This window comes from Bufo bufo, chromosome 9, assembly GCF_905171765.1.
Source record: "Bufo bufo chromosome 9, aBufBuf1.1, whole genome shotgun sequence".
Taxonomy (NCBI): Eukaryota; Metazoa; Chordata; class Amphibia; order Anura; family Bufonidae; genus Bufo; species Bufo bufo.
The window spans coordinates 39,127,541-39,148,738 of record NC_053397.1 but is presented as its reverse complement, the minus strand read 5'-3'; the positions used below and the strand labels follow the sequence as shown (position 1 = coordinate 39,148,738).

The window sequence follows — 21,198 nt, the reverse complement described above, 5'->3', positions numbered from 1 at the left end:
TTGATAAGAGAGGAAAGTGCACACATAGGGAAGTGCAGCAAACTAAAAGCTGCTCTAATGCCTTGTAGCAGCAACCAAAACCGGAAAAACACGGAAGGAAGTGAGGAACTTCTGTTCGAATAGATGTTTGAAGAATAGCCAAAATGGCCAAGGCTCAGCCAATGATTACCACCAGAAAGATGAAAGAAAATCTAAAAGTTACCACCTGCTACAATCAGAAGACGATTAAAGGGGTTATGCCATGATTGATGTAAAAAATGTAAATCAGACATCATATAGATGGAGATCCAGAGATCTCTCCCATTTATTACTCTGCTAGATTTCTATCAAGCTGGCAGCTCAAGGGGAGGGTCCTTTCTGCTGCAGCTCAGGGGGCGTGTCCATGCTCTCCCTATCACAGCTCAGGAGGCATTTGAAGGATGGAACTGAGCATGTGCGGCCATCTCAGTGAGCAGGACAACGAAATAAGGAACAAAACAAACAGCAGGTGGCGCTATACAAATAGATTTTATTGAATAACTCAGTAGCTAAGCTAAATTTTTAATTACATGCAATTACAAAAGTGTTTGGATCCAGATGCTGGTTTGAAAACTGTAGAATATTTTTCGTGGGGCAACCCCTTTAACCACCTCCGGACCATCTAACGCAGGATCGCGTTCCGGAGGTGGCAGCGCTGCGCACAGTCACGCATATATGCGTCATCTCGCGAGACGCGAGACTTCCTGTGAACGCGCGCACACAGGCGCGCGCGCTCACAGGAACGGAAGGTAAGAGAGTTGATCTCCAGCCTGCCAGCGGCGATCGTTCGCTGGCAGGCTGGAGATGTGTTTTTTTTAACCCCTAACAGGTATATTAGACGCTGTTTTGATAACAGCGTCTAATATACCTGCTACCTGGTCCTCTGGTGGTCCCCTTTGTTTGGATCGACCACCAGAGGACACAGGTAGCTCAGTAAAGTAGCACCAAGCACCACTACACTACACTACACCCCCCCCCGTCACTTATTAACCCCTTATTAGCCCCTGATCACCCCATATAGACTCCCTGATCACCCCCCTGTCATTGATTACCCCCCTGTCATTGATCAACCCCCTGTAAAGCTCCATTCAGACATCCGCATGATTTTTACGGATCCACTGATAGATGGATCGGATCCGCAAAACGCATCCGGACGTCTGAATGAAGCCTTACAGGGGCGTGATCAATGACTGTGGTGATCACCCCATATAGACTCCCTGATCACCCCCCTGTCATTGATTACCCCCCTGTCATTGATTACCCCCCTGTAAAGCTCCATTCAGACGTCCGCATGATTTTTACGGATCCACTGATAGATGGATCGGATCCGCAAAACGCATCCGGACGTCTGAATGAAGCATTACAGGGGCATGATCAATGACTGTAGTGATCACCCCCCTGTAAAGCTCCATTCAGATGTCCGCATGATTTTTACGGATGCACTGATAGATGGATCGGATCCGCAAAACGCATCCGGACGTCTGAATGAAGCTTTACAGGGGCGTGATCAATAACTGTGGTGATCACCCCATATAGACTCCCTGATCACCCCCCTGTCATTGATTACCCCACTGTCATTGATTACCCCCCTGTAAAGCTCCATTCAGACGTCCGCATGATTTTAACGGATCCACTGATAGATGGATCGGATACGCAAAACGCATCCGGACGTCTGAATGAAGCCTTACAGGGGCATGATCAATGACTGTGGTGATCACCCCATATAGACTCCCTGATCACCCCCCTGTCATTGATTACCCCCCTGTCATTGATCAACCCCCTGTAAAGCTCCATTCAGACGTCCGCATGATTTTTACGGATCCACTGATAGATGGATCGGATCCGCAAAACGCACACGGACGTCTGAATGGAGCCTTACAGGGGCATGATCAATGACTGTGGTGATCACCCCATATAGACTCCCTGATCACCCCCCTGTCATTGATCAACCCCCTGTAAAGCTCCATTCAGATGTCCGCATGATTTTTACGGATGCACTGATAGATGGATCGGATCCGCAAAACGCATCCGGACGTCTGAATGAAGCCTTACAGGGGCATGATCAATGACTGTGGTGATCACCCCCCTGTCATTGATTACCCCCCTGTAAAGCTCCATTCAGATGTCCGCATGATTTTTACGGATGCACTGATAGATGGATCGGATCCGCAAAACGCATCCGGACGTCTGAATGAAGCCTTACAGGGGCATGATCAATGACTGTGGTGATCACCCCATATAGACTCCCTGATCACCCCCCTGTCATTGATTACCCCCCTGTCAAGCTCCATTCAGACGTCCGCATGATTTTTACGGATCCACTGATAGATGGATCGGATCCGCAAAACGCATCCGGACGTCTGAATGAAGCCTTACAGGGGCATGATCAATGACTGTGGTGATCACCCCATATAGACTCCCTGATCACCCCCCTGTCATTGATTACCCCCCTGTCATTGATTACCCCCCTGTAAAGCTCCATTCAGACGTCCGCATGATTTTTACGGATCCACTGATAGATGGATCGGATCCGCAAAACGCATCCGGACGTCTGAATGAAGCCTTACAGGGGCATGATCAATGACTGTGGTGATCACCCCATATAGACTCCCTGATCACCCCCCTGTCATTGATTACCCCCCTGTCATTGATCACCCCCCAGTAAAGCTCCATTCAGACGTCCGCATGATTTTTACGGATCCACTGATAGATGGATCGGATCCGCAAAACGCATACGGACGTCTGAATGAAGCCTTACACGGGCGTGATCAATGACTGGTTATCACCCCATATAGACTCCCTGATCACCCCCCTGTCATTGATCACCCCCCTGTCATTGATCACCCCCCCTGTCATTGATCACCCTCTGTAAGGCTCCATTCAGACATTTTTTTGGCCCAAGTTAGCGGAATTATTTTTTTTTTTCTTACAAAGTCTCATATTCCACTAACTTGTGTCAAAAAATAAAATCTCACATGAACTCACCATACCCCTCACGGAATCCAAATGCGTAAAATTTTTTAGACATTTATATTCCAGACTTCTTCTCACGCTTTAGGGCCCCTAGAATGCCAGTGCAGTATAAATACCCCACATGTGACCCCATTTCGGAAAGAAGACACCCCCAGGTATTCCGTGAGGGGCATATTGAGTCCATGAAAGATTGAAATTTTTGTCCCAAGTTAGTGGAACGGGAGACTTTGTGAGAAAAAAATAAAAAATATCAATTTCCGCTAACTTGTGCCAAAAAAAAAAAAATTCTATGAACTCGCCATGCCCCTCATTGAATACCTTGGGGTGTCTTCTTTCCAAAATGGGGTCACATGTGGGGTATTTATACTGCCCTGGCATTCTAGGGGCCCCAAAGCGTGAGAAGAAGTCTGGTATCCAAATGTCTAAAAATGCCCTCCTAAAAGGAATTTGGGCACCTTTGCGCATCTAGGCTGCAAAAAAGTGTCACACATCTGGTATCGCCGTACTCAGGAGAAGTTGGGGAATGTGTTTTGGGGTGTCATTTTACATATACCCATGCTGGGTGAGAGAAATATCTTGGTCAAATGCCAACTTTGTATAAAAAAATGGGAAAAGTTGTCTTTTGCCAAGATATTTCTCTCACCCAGCAAGGGTATATGTAAAATGACACCCCAAAACACATTCCCCAACTTCTCCTGAATACGGCGATACCACATGTGTGACACTTTTTTGCAGCCTAGGTGGGCAAAGGGGCCCATATTCCAAAGAGCACCTTTAGGATTTCACAGGTCATTTACCTACTTACCACACATTTGGGCCCCTGGAAAATGCCAGGGCAGTATAACTACCCCACAAGTGACCCCATTTTGGAAAGAAGACACCCCAAGGTATTCCATGAGGGGCATGGCGAGTTCCTAGAATTTTTTATTTTTTGTCACAAGTTAGTGGAAAATGCAGATTTTTTATTTTTTTTTTTTTTCATACAAAGTCTCATATTCCACTAACTTGTGACAAAAAATAAAAACTTCCATGAACTCACTATGCCCATCAGCGAATACCTTGGGGTCTCTTCTTTCCAAAATGGGGTCATTTGTGGGGTAGTTATACTGCCCTGGCATTCTAGGGGCCCAAATGTGTGGTAAGGAGTTTGAAATCAAATTCTGTAAAAAATGACCTGTGAAATCCGAAAGGTGCTCTTTGGAATATGGGCCCCTTTGCCCACCTAGGCTGCAAAAAAGTGTCACACATCTGGTATCTCCGTACTCAGGAGAAGTTGGGGAATGTGTTTTGGGGTGTCATTTTACATATACCCATGCTGGGTGAGAGAAATATCTTGGCAAAAGACAACTTTTCCCATTTTTTTATACAAAACTGGCATTTGACCAAGATATTTATCTCACCCAGCATGGGTATATGTAAAAAGACACCCCAAAACACATTCCTCAACTTCTCCTGAATACAGAGATACCAGATGTGTGACACTTTTTTGCAGCCTAGGTGGGCAAAGGGGCCCATATTCCAAAGAGCACCTTTCGGATTTCACAGGTCATTTTTTACAGAATTTGATTTCAAACTCCTTACCACACATTTGGGCCCCTAGAATGCCAGGGCAGTATAACTACCCCACAAGTGACCCCATTTTGGAAAGAAGAGACCCCAAGGTATTCGCTGATGGGCATAGTGAGTTCATGGAAGTTTTTATTTTTTTGTCACAAGTTAGTGGAATATGAGACTTTGTATGAAAAAAAAAAAAAAAATCATCATTTTCCACTAACTTGTGACAAAAAATAAAAAATTCTAGGAACTTGCCATGCCCCTCACGGAATACCTTGGGGTGTCTTCTTTCCAAAATGGGGTCACTTGTGGGGTAGTTATACTGCCCTGGCATTCTAGGGGCCCAAATGTGTGGTAAGGAGTTTGAAATCAAATTCTGTAAAAAATGACCTGTGAAATCCGAAAGCTGCTCTTTGGAATATGGGCCCCTTTGCCCACCTAGGCTGCAAAAAAGTGTCACACATCTGGTATCTCCGTACTCAGGAGAAGTTGGGGAATGTGTTTTGGGGTGTCATTTTACATATACCCATGCTGGGTGAGAGAAATATCTTGGCAAAAGACAACTTTTCCCATTTTTTTATACAAAGTTGGCATTTGACCAAGATATTTATCTCACCCAGCATGGGTATATGTAAAAAGACACCCCAAAACACATTCCTCAACTTCTCCTGAATACAGAGATACCAGATGTGTGACACTTTTTTGCAGCCTAGGTGGGCAAAGGGGCCCATATTCCAAAGAGCACCTTTCGGATTTCACAGGTCATTTTTTACAGAATTTGATTTCAAACTCCTTACCACACATTTGGGCCCCTAGAATGCCAGGGCAGTATAACTACCCCACAAGTGACCCCATTTTGGAAAGAAGAGACCCCAAGGTATTTCGTGATGGGCATAGTGAGTTCATAGAAGTTTTTATTTTTTGTCACAAGTTAGTGGAATATGAGACTTTGTAAGAAAAAATAAAATAAAATAAAAAATCATCATTTTTCGCTAACTTGTGACAAAAAATAAAAAGTTCTATGAACTCACTATGCCCATCAGTGAATACCTTAGGGTGTGTACTTTCCGAAATGGGGTCATTTGTGGGGTGTTTGTACTGTCTGGCCATTGTAGAACCTCAGGAAACATGACAGGTGCTCAGAAAGTCAGAGCTGCTTCAAAAAGCGGAAATTCACATTTTTGTACCATAGTTTGTAAACGCTATAACTTTTACCCAAACCATTTTTTTTTTACCCAAACATTTTTTTTTATCAAAGACATGTAGAACAATAAATTTAGAGCAAAATTTATATATGGATCTCGTTTTTTTTGCAAAATTTTACAACTGAAACTGAAAAATTTCATTTTTTTGCAAAAAAAATCGTTAAATTTCGATTAATAACAAAAAAAGTAAAAATGTCAGCAGCAATGAAATACCACCAAATGAAAGCTCTATTAGTGAGAAGAAAAGGAGGTAAAATTCATTTGGGTGGTAAGTTGCATGACCGAGCAATAAACGGTGAAAGTAGTGTAGGTCAGAAGTGTAAAAAGTGGCCTGGTCTTTCAGGGTGTTTAAGCACTGGGGGCTGAGGTGGTTAAGTGATGCCAAGTTACCGACAAGAACTCCCAGGAAAGACCTGTTGTTGACATGTCCTGAATAGGTTAAAATCTGCCAAAGAACACATAAACCGTCCTAAAGAGAAATGGCGCAACATTGTGCGGACGGATGAAAGCAAAATTGTTATTTGGGGGTCTGGTGGCTGCAGACAGTATGTTAGACCACCCCTGAGCACTGAATTCAAGCCACAGAACACTGTGAAGACAGTAAAGCATGTTGGTGCAAAAATGAAGATATGAGGATGCTTCTCATCTCATGGTGTTGGCACTATTAATCACACACAAGGGATCAAGGATCAGTTTAATAATATCAAAATCCTTCAGGAGATCATGTTGTCCTATGCTGAAAAACATGAAAATGACCCAAAACACACTAGTAAGCGAACAACATCTTGGTTACAGACAGAATGGAGGTAATGGAGTGGCAGCCCATTCGCTGACCTCAATCTCACAGAGAACTTGTGGGGTGACATAAAAAGTGTGGTTTATGGGGCAAAACCCCAAAACACTGAACTGTGGAATGTAGTCCCATCGTCCTGGACTGGAAGTCCTGTTCAGAGGGGCCAGAAGTCGGTCGACTCCATGCAACACAAATGTCAAGAAGTTCTTGGAAACAATGGTTAGGCCCCTAAAAATTAATTTAGTCAATCAAAGTAAAGCAAAATCTCTTTTTTAGTTTATACGCATTTTTCAGTTTAAAATTATTTTTTTTGGCACTGCTATTTTTTTTGAACGGCCTAATATTCCTTTTTTCTATACTTTCTGTAAAAGATTGGCACACACTGGATGAATTTTGTTATTGTCTTGAATTGGAACTGAATGTGAAGTATTTCTAGTGCATTTACATTTCTGGAAATAAAAGTTTATATAATGATTTTACGATTTATTAGCTTTTTTTGAACACTACAGTACATGCACAGTGGGCAGCACAGCACGCACAGGATAGAGTAGGTGGCCAGCTGGACATGGTGAATTTTCCGAAATATCAGACATTGAAAAACAGAGGCAGGAAAGTATGATATTAACAGACAGACAGAGAAATCACGGTACCATGGTAGAACACCTTTGCTTGGAACCGTGAGCTGCATACAGGATCATCAAATATGTCAGCAGCTATGTAACTCTACTAGACATCGCTACCTTCACATCTGCGTATTTCATTCAGAACAGCCTGCTGGAAAGAACTGGATCTGGCGCCGCTGGATGCGAATGGAATGTCCGCCGGCCACATTAAAGTATAATGGGGTCCGGAAGACATTCCGTTTGCATCCGGCTGACTAGCGGAGGACCCGCCGGACACAAACTGCTGAATGCTGCGGTTTGTGTCCGGACGATCCTCTGCTTGTTTGCCGGAACACTACTACCACAGATAGGAAGGTAGCCTTAGCCACTGATCTGAAACACAATCCACCACCTGGATGGCTGTCCTACCATACATTAAAAAGGGTTTGCCGGGATTTTGATACTGATGGACTATCCTCAGGATACGTCATCAATATCAGATCAGAGTGGGTCCGACTCCGGCAACTCCCCTCCAGTCAGCTGCGTCAAGAGGCTGCGGTGCTCCAGTGAGCACCGCGGCCTCTTCCTAGGCCTAGGAGCAGCTCAGTCTCAATGAATGGGGTTGAGCTGCAATACCAAGCGGAGCCACTATACAATGGACGGCGCTGTGCTTGGTAAGCCGTGAGGAGACCACGGCACTCACAGGAGCGCCGTGGCCGCATCTAGCAGCTGATTGGCTGGGGTGCTGGGAGTCAGGCCCTCACCGATCTGTACTGATGACCTTGCCAGAGGATGGGCCATCAATATCAAACACCTGGAAACCCCCTTTAACCAAGACTGATCTGATTGTATAAGAGGCTGCCCGTCGCAAATTTCGGTTTCCAAACAAAGAGTGCATATACATTGTAAAAACAACATGGGAAGCCATGCAAATAACACTGATGAAATATCTCCCGTGTGCAGATAGCCGGCCACCAAGCACACGCAGGCAGAGATCATCCAACTGCTTACCCACTAAGTACACCAAGAACCAGGTTAAGAACGAAAAAGGAGCCAAGGATAATAAGACTAACAAAATAGATCCATGGCCACTCACATCCTATGGCATCATTCACCTGTAAGAATGCAAGGAAGCTGGTTACAGTCTGAATGTGTACTGTGCAGCAGAGACCAACCTTCAGCCACCATGCAACATGGTCTCCATCTCCCAGGAGAGTCAATGATACTTACCTTGGGATCTTAAGCATTTTCTACACTCAGCAATTTTAGGAGGAAAGCTTGTCCTAAAGACTCGTTATCAGCTTGGAACCTATTGTATGTGTTGGTGGTGGCGGAGCGTTGGCCTTTGCTTTCATAAAAGAAAAGACACGTGCTTACCCGCTTAACACACCAAGAACAAGATTTAGCACGAAAAATGACCCAAAGATGACGAGACTGACAAAATAAACCCAAGGCAATTCAAATCCCATAGCATCATTCATCTGGAAGAAACAAAAGGGACTTGTAGAAAGAATGTGTTAGAACAAGCAGGGTATGAACGAAACGAACACAGCAAAACCTCGATTTGGGATGTTTACCATGTTGTAGGTGGTAAACGTCATATCTGAGACCATACAGAGCAGGAGGTAGAATATTAAAATAAGTAAATCAATATATTTTATTAATCCTACTTCTGTATTTGGCTGGTATCATACAAGCTTCTATGGTTTATGAAACACAGTCTGTGTGACGGACGAATTTCCTGGACTGATCACGGCTCATCTGACCAGAACTCACAGCATCATCATGATCCACGAGGCTTTGAGTTCCATCCTAACTGCTGGTCTACTGTCCCGTACACACATGATGCCAATGAGCATTGGACAGTAGACCTGCAGTCGGGCAGGAACTCTATGATGCAGTGAGTTTGGGTCAGGAAATGCGCCCGTCACACGGACTTCTTTCACAGACCGAGCATACTTGTATGAAACCAGGGTTGCCGAACCCTCCAAGGAGGACTGAAGGCGTGACAACTCTTAGGAGATTACTGGGATTCACTTTCATTAGGAAAATGTTGACGGTTTGGAAAAGCCGCTCTCACCAATTTTAAAGTGTTCCCGTGTCGCATCTCTAAACGTTGCGGTCTAACTGATGGACTTCCCTCCACCATAAATAGATGAGAGTGTCCATCGGTGTGCTGTCCACATCCGTGTGGTGATCACGCAAATTAGAACATGTCCTATTCTTGTCTGTTTTGCGGACAAGAATAGTCATTTCTATAATAGGGGCTGAGGAAAGTGCGGGATGCACATGGCCGGTATCCACAGTTTGTGAACAGCAAAGTACATACAGTCATGTGCATGAAGAATATCACATAATATTAGCACAATGCACTTCCCTGTGGCACAATCTCATCAGCCGAAAAAACAGATCTCATAGGGTTTTCCGTGGAATTTCTGATGTGTTCATCATGTGTACAAAACATCTGAGCAAGGGATACTTTAAATAACAAAACTAAACATTTCTGAAGATATTAGAATCACTTCTCACCATTTCTGATAACCACTAGTCTAGGACCATGTAGAGTATATCACAGTGGACACATGAAGAGATCCTGTGAAATGTCAACACAGGGACTTGATGTTTGTTTGTTTTTTGGTCTGGTCTCAGGTCTCAATTAATTTTAGGCATCTATTCTGGGGAATGATTCGTTTTAGGGGTCTGCATGGAGTCTGAATGAGTTTAGGATCTGATCTAGGGTCTAAATAAATTTAGGGGCTGGTCTAAAGTCTGGCTGAGTTTATTGGTCTGGGGTCTTAAAGAGCTTAGGGATGTGGCATGGGGTCTGAATGAGTTTAGGGATCTGATCTGGAGTTTGAATGAGTTTACAGATCTGATCTAGAGTTTGAATGAGTTTAGGGATCTGATCTGTGGTATTGAATGAGTTTAGGCTTCTCATATGGGGTATAAACGAGCTTAGGGATCTGGTCTGAGTTCTGAATGAGTTTAGGGATCTGTTCTGGAGTTTGAATGAGTTTACAGATATGATCTAGAGTCTGAATGAGTTCAGGGATCTCATATGGGGTCTGAATGAGTTTAGGGATCTGATCTGGGGGTCTGAATGAGTTTAGGGATCTGATCTGGGGGTCTGAATGAGTTTAGGGATCTGGTCTGGGTTCTGAATGAGTTTAGGGATCTGTTCTGGAGTTTGAATGAGTTTACAGATATGATCTAGAGTCTGAATGAGTTCAGGGATCTCATATGGGGTCTGAATGAGTTTAGGGATCTGATCTGGGGGTCTGAATGAGTTTAGGGATCTGATCTGGAGTTTGAATGAGTTTACAGATCTGATCTAGAGTTTGAATGAGTTTAGGGATCTGATCTGTGGTATGAATGAGTTTCGGCTTCTCATATGGGGTATAAACGAGCTTCGGTATCTGGTCTGGGTTCTGAATGAGTTTAGGGATCTGTTCTGGAGTTTGAATGAGTTTACAGATATGATCTAGAGTCTGAATGAGTTCAGGGATCTCATATGGGGTCTGAATGAGTTTAGGGATCTGATCTGGGGGTCTGAATGAGTTTAGGGATCTGATCTGGGTGTCTGAATGAGTTTAGGGATCCGATCTGGGGGTCTGAATGAGTTTAGGGATCCAATCCAGGGGTCTGAATGAGTTTAGGGATCTGGTCTGGAATATGAATGAATTTAGGTATCTGGCCTGGGGTCTGACATGGTTTACCCACCAACTAATAATAATAAAAACCTTGATGTAAGTTCTACAAAGTTTTTGAAACATTTAAAACAAAATGGCACATTTATTAAGACCAACATTTTAGATGCCAGACTAATAACTCCTATAGCTTGTGGTGGATTGCTGAAGTTATGTAGAGGCGCCGGCCTCTACATAACTTCGGCGTATCCAGCGCCAATTCTAAATGTAAGACAGCTTGTGTACATTTAGACCATTTTCTACGCTTAAACCAGGCATAGAAAATGATGAATACGATGGGCCCACTCTGTTAGACCTGGTGTGAGCGGGGAAGAAGTTGCAGATTCTGCTGCACCATAGAGTGCAACAGAATCTGCGCCAGATATGCGACACAAAAGTGACGTATATCTGGTCATAAATGACCCCCACAATCTTTACTGTTGGTGTTCAGACTGTCACCTTACTGCAAACGCAGGTAGGCGAATCATTACTAAAAAACTAAATGAGTAACCTCCTGTATACTGATAATCATATTCACTGTCACTTAATTTATAAAAAAATGAAAGCAGCGGATGTCATAATGTGGCATCAGAAGAAAATACAGTATGCAATGTAAATGAGGATCCTCGGCCATCTAATATGCTCCTGAACAGGAGGATGGTATAGGGATTCACTGCTGAGAAGATTGAAAGAAGATGTCTAATGTCTATGGGATGTTCAAGGCTAATGAGCAGTATGTGGTAACGTCATCTCACCTTGTGGTTGGATGTGATGGGATTTTAATTTAAATAGTTTCAATTAATGTTCAATTACAATAAGGATGAGAATTATGTCCTGTTATTTTCTACTCTTAACCCATCACATCCAACCTTTTCAGAGAAATTAATCTAAAGCAAAATATCTGCTTAGGTCTCAGGCTGTATTACAGCTCAGTCCAACCTCAGAATTTTACAAAAATGTAGTGCAGAAGATTAGGAATGCAGATGTTTTTTCTGTTAGGGCTCATACACATGACCGTATGGCTGTGGTGCCCGCAAACAGCGGATCTGCAATACACGGGCACCAGTCGTATGCACTCCGTGCTGCAGATGCGGACCTATTGACGTGAATAGGTCCACGATCCGCCAGATATGACCGAAGATAGGAATTCACCTATTTTTTGTGGAGCAGAGGCACGGAGCGGAAGCCCATGGAGGCACTAAAAAGCGCTTCCAGGGGCTTTCGGGTCCGTGCCTCTGCACCGCAAAAAGATAGAACATGTTCTATCTTTGGTCGTATCTTGCGGGTATCAATGGGTCCGCATCCGCAAACATAGTGTATTTGCGGTCCGAAGCATGGGCACGGGGCCCTTTACGCTCGTGTGGGAAAGCCCTTAGGTGGACCACTGACCACATAGATGGGACCCATATACCTTGTATGATCTGAACACATACTGTAGATATCACATAGATGTCGTGATTAATAACTGCAACATGCCTAGCTTGGCTTTTTAAGGGGTGATCCTGAGACAAGATACAAGTTAGGGCTCATTCAGACGGCCGTATGCTACCCGCAAAAATGCGGATCCGTTTTTTGGGGATTAGATGCTGACCCATTCACTTCTATGGGGCCCTTTTCTATTCCACGGTTCCGCAAAACAAATGAAACATGTCCTATACTTGTCCGTGAAAATCAGGACATGGCCCTATTGAAGTCTATGGATCAGCAAAAATACTGAATGCTATCCGTTTTTTTTGCGGATCCGCCAAAAAAATGGATAGCATTCAGTATTTTAGCGGACAGCATACGGCCGTCTGAATGAGCCCTTTAAGGCAAGAGTGGTGAGAGAATCCCATTTTCCTGTTGTGATCTTGAGACACTCTGTATATCAGCCCTCTGTCATCGAGAGCTGAAATATGAATCACGTTGGCTCGAGTCCACATCTCGCTGTATTCCCTGCTTGTTCAGGACCCCACAGATTATGTAACATTCATTTTCAATATGATGTATTTTTCACATTTCGTGATCTTGCGACCTTGTGCTTAAATAATAAAAAAAAATCTATCCCCATCATTCTGCACTCAATTCCCCATAATGAGAAAGTGAAAACAGTATTTTAAAAATGTTTCCAAATTTATCAAAAAGGAAAAACTAACATTTCACATGGACAATCGTATCCAGACCCTTTGCTATGACACTTGAAATGTAGCTCTGGAGCCTCCCATTTCTCTTGGTCATCTTTGAGATGTTTCTACACCTTGATGGGAGTCCACCTGTGGCAAATTCAGTTGATTGGACATGATTTGGAAAGATACACCCCTATCTATGTAAGATCTCACATCTGACAATGCATATCAGAAGATGAACTAAACCATGAGGAGGAAAGAACTGCCTGTAGAGCTTAGAGACAGGATTGTGTGGAGGCACAGATCTGGAGAAGAGGACCAAAAAAATTCTGCTGCCTCCATAATTCTTAAATGGAACAACCAGGACTCGTCCTAGAGCCGGCTGTCCTACCAATAATCAGCAGGAGGGGCCTTTGAGGAAGAGAGGTGACCAAGAATCCAATAGTCACTCTGGCTGAGCTCCAAAGATCCTGTGTGCAGACAGGAGAAAGAGTAAAGCATGGTGGTGGCAGCATCATGCTGTGGGGTTGTTTTTCAGTGGCTGGGACAGAAAGACTGGTTAGGGTTGAGGTAAAGCTGAATGGAGCAAGGTACAGAGATATAATGAAAACCTGCTCTAGTTCTCAGACTGGGCCGATTTACCTTCTAGCAAGACAATGAGCCTAAGCACAAAAGGAAGACTACCAGGAGTGGCTTAAGGAGAACTCTGTGAATGTCCTTGAGTGGCCCAACCAGAGCCCTGACTTAAACCCAATTAAACATCTCTGAAGAGACTTGAAAATGTCCGCGCTCCGACAGTCCCCATCCAACCTGACAGAGCTTGGGAGTAGGGATGAGCGAATGAACCTTCGGATCCAAGATTCGAAGATTCGGCTGGTACCTCAGTTGCGAAGCTGGCTTCGGAGCCAAGTTTTAAAATGATTTTCAAGTTGAAAAATCGAATTCCGAAGTTATTCAATGAAGTACCACGAGACCTCGGTGATAACTAATTTCCCATGCCGGAGCCCATATATTTGAATGCTGTGCGGAGACGAATGTCTGTACAGCATTAAAACAAAGTTTTGAGCTAATCGACTTCAGATCTTGGAACCAACGGTCAATTCGCTCAACAGAGAAGAATGGCAGAAAATCCCCAAATCGAGGTGTGAAGACCTTGTGGCATCATCCCCCAAAAAGAGTGGAAGTTGTAATCACTGCCAAAGATGCTGAAGTCCGGAGTAAAGGGTCTGAATACTTCTATCAATGCAAGATGCAAAATGATGGGGGAAAACGTTTTTTTTCTTAGCACAAGACCACAACATGACAAAATGTGAAAAAAAGTGAAAGGGTCTGAATGCACTGTACATGTACACAGCAGCATGATGTTCAAGGCTGTTCTCATCAGCCCTTGCCAAAATGTGGCCTCTGGGGTGATCCGCTGATGGGACGAGCAAATTGACAAATTCCATATTTAAGTCAGTCCTCCTGGACCTGTGAAAGAAAGAGGGAGGAAAACTGGTTGTCACCGTTAAAGGTTAAATGGATATTTATCACCTATTCCGGGGGTTCCTCAGTGATCACTAGAACAAGGGGCTGGAGCTGCACATTTCTCCTCGCTGCACAGTAGTGAATGAAGCGACGGTCGAGCATGCACTTGGGGGTTTCTGTCAGCCCCATAGACAGGGCACAAGCTCAACCACCCTGTCCATGGAGTTGGCAGACCGGAGCTCCATTCAAAATGCACACGGAGGAGAAACAGGGAGCTTGGGACCCTGCATTTTAGTTATCAGTGGGGATCTCTGCCATGGGTCCCCCACCGATCTGACATTTACCGCCTAACCACAGGGCAAATGTCTTTTGAATATTCTTGATGCAGTGGAATGTAAAAGTCAACCAAGCTTCCATCATGTAGACTTTGTGTACTGTACGTTTCTGCTAACTGCTGTAAATTACTTTTATGCATGTGAGTATTTTTGACGTCAAAAGTTTATAACTTACCCAATATAAAACATCAGTCCAGCCCTCCATGGTAATACACTGGAACACAGTTAACATTGCAAAGGCAAAGTTATCGAAATTGGTTATTCCCCCATTAGGTCCGGCCCATCCGCTTTTACATTCTGAACCATTTACAGGACAAACGCGCCCGTTCCCTGAGAATGCACAGGGCGCAGGTTCATCTTCGGCTAGCATGTCTGTGGAATGAAGAACAATGAATGAGAAGTTACATCTACCCTTGTCATTCAGGTATGCTCATGCAAGGAAGATAATTATTCATGCACGGCCATACAAGGAAGACAAATCATTCAAGCATGCCCATACTGGGAAAATAATCACATATGCATGCTTATATAGGGGAAATAATCACTCATGCATGCTCATATGTGGGAAATAATCACATATGCATGCTTATATAGGGGAAATAATCACTCATGCATGCTCATATGGGGGAAATAATCACATATGCATGCTTATATAGGGGAAATAATGACTCATGCATGCTCATATGGGGGAAATAATCACATATGCATGCTTATATAGGGGAAATAATGACTCATGCATGCTCATATGGGGGAAATAATCACATATGCATGCTTATATAGGGGAAATAATGACTCATGCATGCTCATACAGGGACAATTATTATTGAGGCGGCGCACTGCTTCCTCTTCAAGATTACACTGCATGTTGTCTCGCCTGCAGCGGCGGTGCAGGGTAATTACAAATGCTTGCTGTGTTCAAGTGAATGTACCAAGCACTTGTAATTACTCTGTGCTGCCACAGAGACTTCTGAGATGAAACGCAGTGTCATTTTGTAAGCACGGCCACCACTGGTGGATTGCAGGGTGGTCGTAACCCCTGGACAAGAGCAGCGTATAATGTGATGGAAAAAATGAATCAAGCCAGCAAAGGAGGCAATATGGAAAATCACGATACATTAGTAAGTGCCTTGTAATAAAGGGGTTATCCGACCCCTGAAATGCCCCCCCATATACCCTGTAATGAACTTACCTTGCTCCCTGGCACCTGCCCCGCTGATGAAAACATCCAGTGTTGGGGAAGGGGGGGATGGTGGTTAGGGGGTTGTGCGGTGCAGCCAATAGCAGGCGGTGACGGGGACAAGCCTCCCTAGCATTATTCACAATCCTAGGGAAGCTCATCCCCGTCACCGCTTGTTATTGGGTGCCCATATTCCCTCCCCCCGATGCCGGATGTTTTCATCCATGCGACAGGAAGATGCAGCGGCGGCCGTGCTGACTTCAGAAGCGAAGCAGGTGCTGGGGAGCGAGGTAGGTACATTGTGTCTGAGGGGCCCGGGCATATGGGGGGCACTTCAGGGGTCGGATAACCCCTTTAACTTTCTCTACAGGATAAATGCCATTTGCTGAAGTGAGACGACCCCTTTAAAGCAGATTATCATCCCATCTTTGAATGTGTTTTCTATGTTTCTTTCACTTACCAGAGCCAATGGAAAAACAGGATTTGTGCATTTTCCCGACAAAAAGCTCTAGTCCAATAATAGCATAAATAATAATAACAAACAGGACCAAAAGAGCGATGTGCAGCAGGGGAACCATGGCTTTAATTATGGAGTTCAAGACAACTTGTAAACCTGAAAGGAGAAAAGCCATGCAATTATATTCACGCCGTGAACATTTTGGGGCACATTTATTAAGACCGGCGTTTAGCCTGATAGCTGGCGGTGGATCCACCAAAGTTATGAAGAGGCGCCGGCCTCTTCATTACTTCGGCGGATCCACCGCTGCTTCTACATGTAAGACAGCTTCCGAGTTGTCTTACATTTAGACCATTTTCTACGCCTAAAACAGGCGTGGAAAATGGTAAATGAGACAGGAATACCGGCCTGTCCCCTTTCCTGCCGTGTCCGCTTTTTTGGGCCTGGCGTGAATGGGGAGAAGTCGCACATTGCAGCGCAAAGGACCTTTGCACAGCAATCGGCGCTAGAAATACGCCTAAGTTAGGCACATTTAAAGAGGACCTTTCACCTCTCCTGACATGCCTGTTTTAATAGCTACATGCACTCCCTATGTAATAACCATTCTGGAGCATCTATTCTTATGGCTGTTGTGTCATTCCTTTATTATTTCTACTAGAAGTTATAAATGAATTGCTAGCAGTCTGCAGTAAGGGTACAGAGGGGTGGTAACAAGTTGGGGGGGGTGTACCTCCAGTGTGAAAATGGCAGCACTGATTGGATAGAGTCAGTCTGTGCAGGTACACACCCCCAACTGGTTACCTCCCCTCTGTACCCTTACTGCAGACTGCTGGCAATTCAATCATAACTTCTAGTAGAAATAATAAAGGAATGGCACAACATAGAGCCATAAGAATAGATGCTCCAGAATGGTTATTACATGGGGAGTGCATGTAGCTATTAAAAGATCCTCTTTGAGTTTAATAAATGACCCCCTTTGTGCATAATATTCAAGGCACAGTTTGACTCTTTTTGGTCCCAGTGACAGTGTTTAACTGGGCCCCGCACATACCTAGTGATATATATATAGGTCATATACACTACAATATATGGGATATCTACAAGTTACAAACAATGGTGCAGCAACCAGGATCTCACCCCATCACTGAAGCTGAACCCCAGCCCACTGCTTGTGGGCACCTCACCAATGAGGCCAGCCACTGGCTGCGGCGACACACATGACCCCACCCCCATCTGGACGTTTACAGGACGGTAACCAGAGGACCTCTAAAGGGAGCCAGGGACTCAAGGTCCCAGAGGAGAGCGGCAAGGAACAGATACAAGTGCAGCAGGCTGGGGTTAACAGTAAAAAAAAAAAAAAAAACACAAAACTGGACATCCCCTTTAAAGGGGTCCTAGATTTGTGCACACAGGGTGTTCTTCCGTTGAAAGAAATGAATAGTGGCAACACTTGACTTTCAGTTGTACATGCCGTGGATCCACACAGAGGTTCAGCCCCATTTGCTGCAGCTAATCCTGCGTCTGCCTCCTTGCATAGAAATTGTGGCAAGAATTGACTTTTCAATCCTTTTTGTTTTTTCCAGCACACGCCTGAGCCGCAGATTTCCACTTAAATCAAGGGAACGCTTATGGGAAACATGTTTTTACTAACCTTTCCATGTGTAATATAACACTGTGGCATAACGGAATATCTAGAGGAGAAATGACCAAGGACGCAGCTATGGCAAGCACAAAGAAAATTTCAAGCCATGCCGTTTTTTTGGGTGTTCATTGATTCCATTTCGTGCAGGACCCCATCAGGTACTGCCCCTGGCATAACACACTGGAGGTCATTTACAAAAGCTTTACGTCAGGGTTTTGGCATTAAGGATGAGCGTGGAGGATGAGCATTTGTAGAAACGCTTGTCCCTTATAATCTATAATCTGAGTGAAAGGTGCTGGCAATCACCCAATGAACGAGGAAACGGGTGATCAGACGAACATGACTTTTACCCGACACCTAAAATCGTGGTTTCTGTGCTGCCGATCGCGCTGTGTGAACTGTGATCTGCTGCTCAAGAACAGTTATTTTCTAGGGGCACAAGCGACTGCTGCAGCGATCACTGGTTCCCATACAGCCCTTATCTCCACTGACAAACAGGCAATTATCAGGAACATTGGGTTCGTTCCCAATTATTGCCTGAACTGTCCATCCATGTAAAAGGACCTTAAAGGGGTTGTGCGGGGATTTTAAATTAATGAACTTTTGCACGATATTCAAATATTCAGGATTCTCACACCACGTGCTGTAGTTCTTGACTAGCTTTCATTTCCAAACAACTTTATAAAAGGAACACCCTGGCAAAATAGACACAGTGGGGGTCATTTACTAAAGACTAAAGGGGTTGTGTGGGGGATTTTATGTTGATGACTTATCCTGAGGATAAGTCATCAATATCAGTTCGGCGGAAGTCCCGGCACCCCCGTTGATCAGCTGTTTGAAGAGAATGCAGCTCTCATGTGAGCGCTGCTGCCTGTTCAGGATTACACTGTCTCGGCGCGCAGTGTAATTATTAGTGCTAATCCCATTTACTTCAATTACACTGCGCCGCCGTTACAAGCAAGATGGCACACAGTGTCTTCTTGAAGAGGAAGCAGCACTGACATGAGTAGTGATGAGCGGCAGGGGCAATATTCGAATTCGCTATATTTTGTGAATATTTGTCGTATATTCGTGAATTTGCGATTATTTTCTTGATTGCAAAAATTGGCAATGCAATATGTACGCACTGCGCGCGCAATACAGGCGTGGGTCACTTTTGCTACATTTTTCAAGCTGCTAGAAGTTTCCTGAGACTGGAGAACATGGTTGGCACGGCAGAACATTAAAAATGACTTTATATGCAGATAGCGTGCTCCAATATATTCGGGATTGCGCTAATCAGCAATTAATGATGCGCATATTTTGGCGCAATACGTGAAACTTCACATTTTAGCCGGTCTGACTACATATTACTGATTGGTGCAGTAAGTATTGTTGTGAACATGTGACATCACAGCACTATGTCTGTAGCATGTATGTATGGACAGCAGAACCTATCAGCTACACTATATCACCATCTAACCTACACTGACCATCTCCCTCTATCTGCATTATATATATGAGCTCACTATCTAATGTAATTACACAGCAGAGCACAGAGCACAGCCATGTCACTGCTGTCTCTCTCAGAACTGCAAAAACGACTGCTGGGTTGGTTCTTATATAGTAAGGGGCAGGCAACTTTCCTATTGGTTGCTAGGGATGTTGCTAAGCTCAGACAAAGACACTGCAGCCTTCTCATTGGCCCACAAGCAAGAAGGGAGGTTACTGATGGAAAAAAAAATCTAGACTGTTCAAGAATACAAATATAGATGACTATATTCTAAATATTCGCAAATTCTCGAAGTGCCGATATTCGTTATTAAAATTCGCGATTCGAATATTTCGCGCCCAACACTACACATGAGCACTTTGGTCTCTTTAACCAGCTGATCAGCAGGGGTGCCGGGACTTGGCCCTCCGCCGATCTGATATCGATGACCTATCCTGAGGATAGGTCATCAATATAAAATCCCCGCACAACCCCTTTAACACATCTATGTGAAACTCCAGTCTTTAGTAAATGACCCCCACTGTGTATATTTTGCCAAGGGCGTTCCTTTCAAAGTTGTTTGGAAATGAAAGCTAGTCAAGAACCACAGCAGGTGGTGTAAGAATCCTGCCTTTACACACTGCTAGGTAGGTACATTACAAAAAATAAGTTACCAATAAACAAAGCACTTACTGGGCACACCAGACACTAATCGAAGGGGACGTAACACACGAAAGGCTCGTAGAGCTTTCACATCAAAACCACCAGATTTCCCAGTCGACTGAGTTCCTCCTTCAACTTCTTTGGTACCAAAATTAAGTTGCTCCAAAGCTACACTAAACAATCTAGAGCAAAAAACAAACAATAAGTCATTAAAAAAGACGTAAAATTTCAAATATGATAAGAAAAGCATAGAATTATTAAATTATGGGATCACTTTTGGTGAACCATGGAGAATAAATTAAAGGGGTTGTCTACATTCGACAATCACTAGAGCTCTTTGACAATAAGATAACCACTTTGGTGTCTCACAGCGATCAGGCATAATCTGTTGGGCCACACGGTAGCAAGTGTTCAGTTCTGCAGCGCCACCACAGGAGAAATGTGGCATTACACAGTGCCCACTGATATCATTGTGCCGTCTGTGGCCTGATGTCCCAGGCCCTCAATAAGAACTGCTCCTGACTAGCTCATAGATGTTGTTCCTATGGACATAGTGAGATTTTTTTGAGGGACTCGTACATTGTATAGGCTTGTTTTACGGTTAGATAAATACAACTTTGGTATTCATGTTTTTTATGTTCCCCAATCTTCCTGTCATCTTCCTCTTCCTGTTTCTCACTACATCCTTGAGCTCCATCAGTCCCTACCCAGTGAACCTTCTAACGAATGTCCAAATGGCAAGTTGATGACAGCGCACAGCCCATGAACGTTACAACATTGGTGATGTCACATACATTGGAGGAAGCAACAAGTGAGCAAAGATCACACGTTTGATGTATGGCACGTGATCTGCGACACAAGAGGAGGTGTATCCGATCGATACGTTGTTGCAAGAACATCAAAAAGTTGACTAACAGTAGATCGTGAAATGCTTTGCAGGAAAGGTTAGTCACAGAAAACCCCTTTAACTCCCTAGAATTCCAAAAATCAGACAACCCCTTTAGGCCTCTTTCACACTGGCGTGTGCGCCCCGTTGCCGTATTGCGGACC

At 44.1% G+C, this 21,198-nt stretch overlaps 1 protein-coding gene across 9 annotated transcripts in view; it reads right to left on the bottom strand.

Annotated features, from left to right (window-relative positions):
- Positions 1-21,198, bottom strand: part of CACNA1D (calcium voltage-gated channel subunit alpha1 D) — a 368,921-nt gene that overhangs the window by 173,399 nt on the left and 174,324 nt on the right. For 7 of the 9 annotated variants that reach the window (XM_040408272.1, XM_040408274.1, XM_040408276.1 and 4 more), the window contains exons 5-8: positions 20,179-20,330; positions 16,376-16,528; positions 14,914-15,110; positions 8,157-8,260 (exon numbers count right to left, since the gene is read on the bottom strand). In XM_040408272.1, the coding sequence (XP_040264206.1) occupies positions 8,157-8,260; positions 14,914-15,110; positions 16,376-16,528; positions 20,179-20,330 (606 nt within the window). Of the gene's footprint in view, positions 1-8,156; positions 8,261-8,522; positions 8,627-14,913; positions 15,111-16,375; positions 16,529-20,178; positions 20,331-21,198 lie in introns of all 9 variants that reach the window. The other 2 variants (XM_040408273.1, XM_040408281.1) reach the window with 1 other exon arrangement.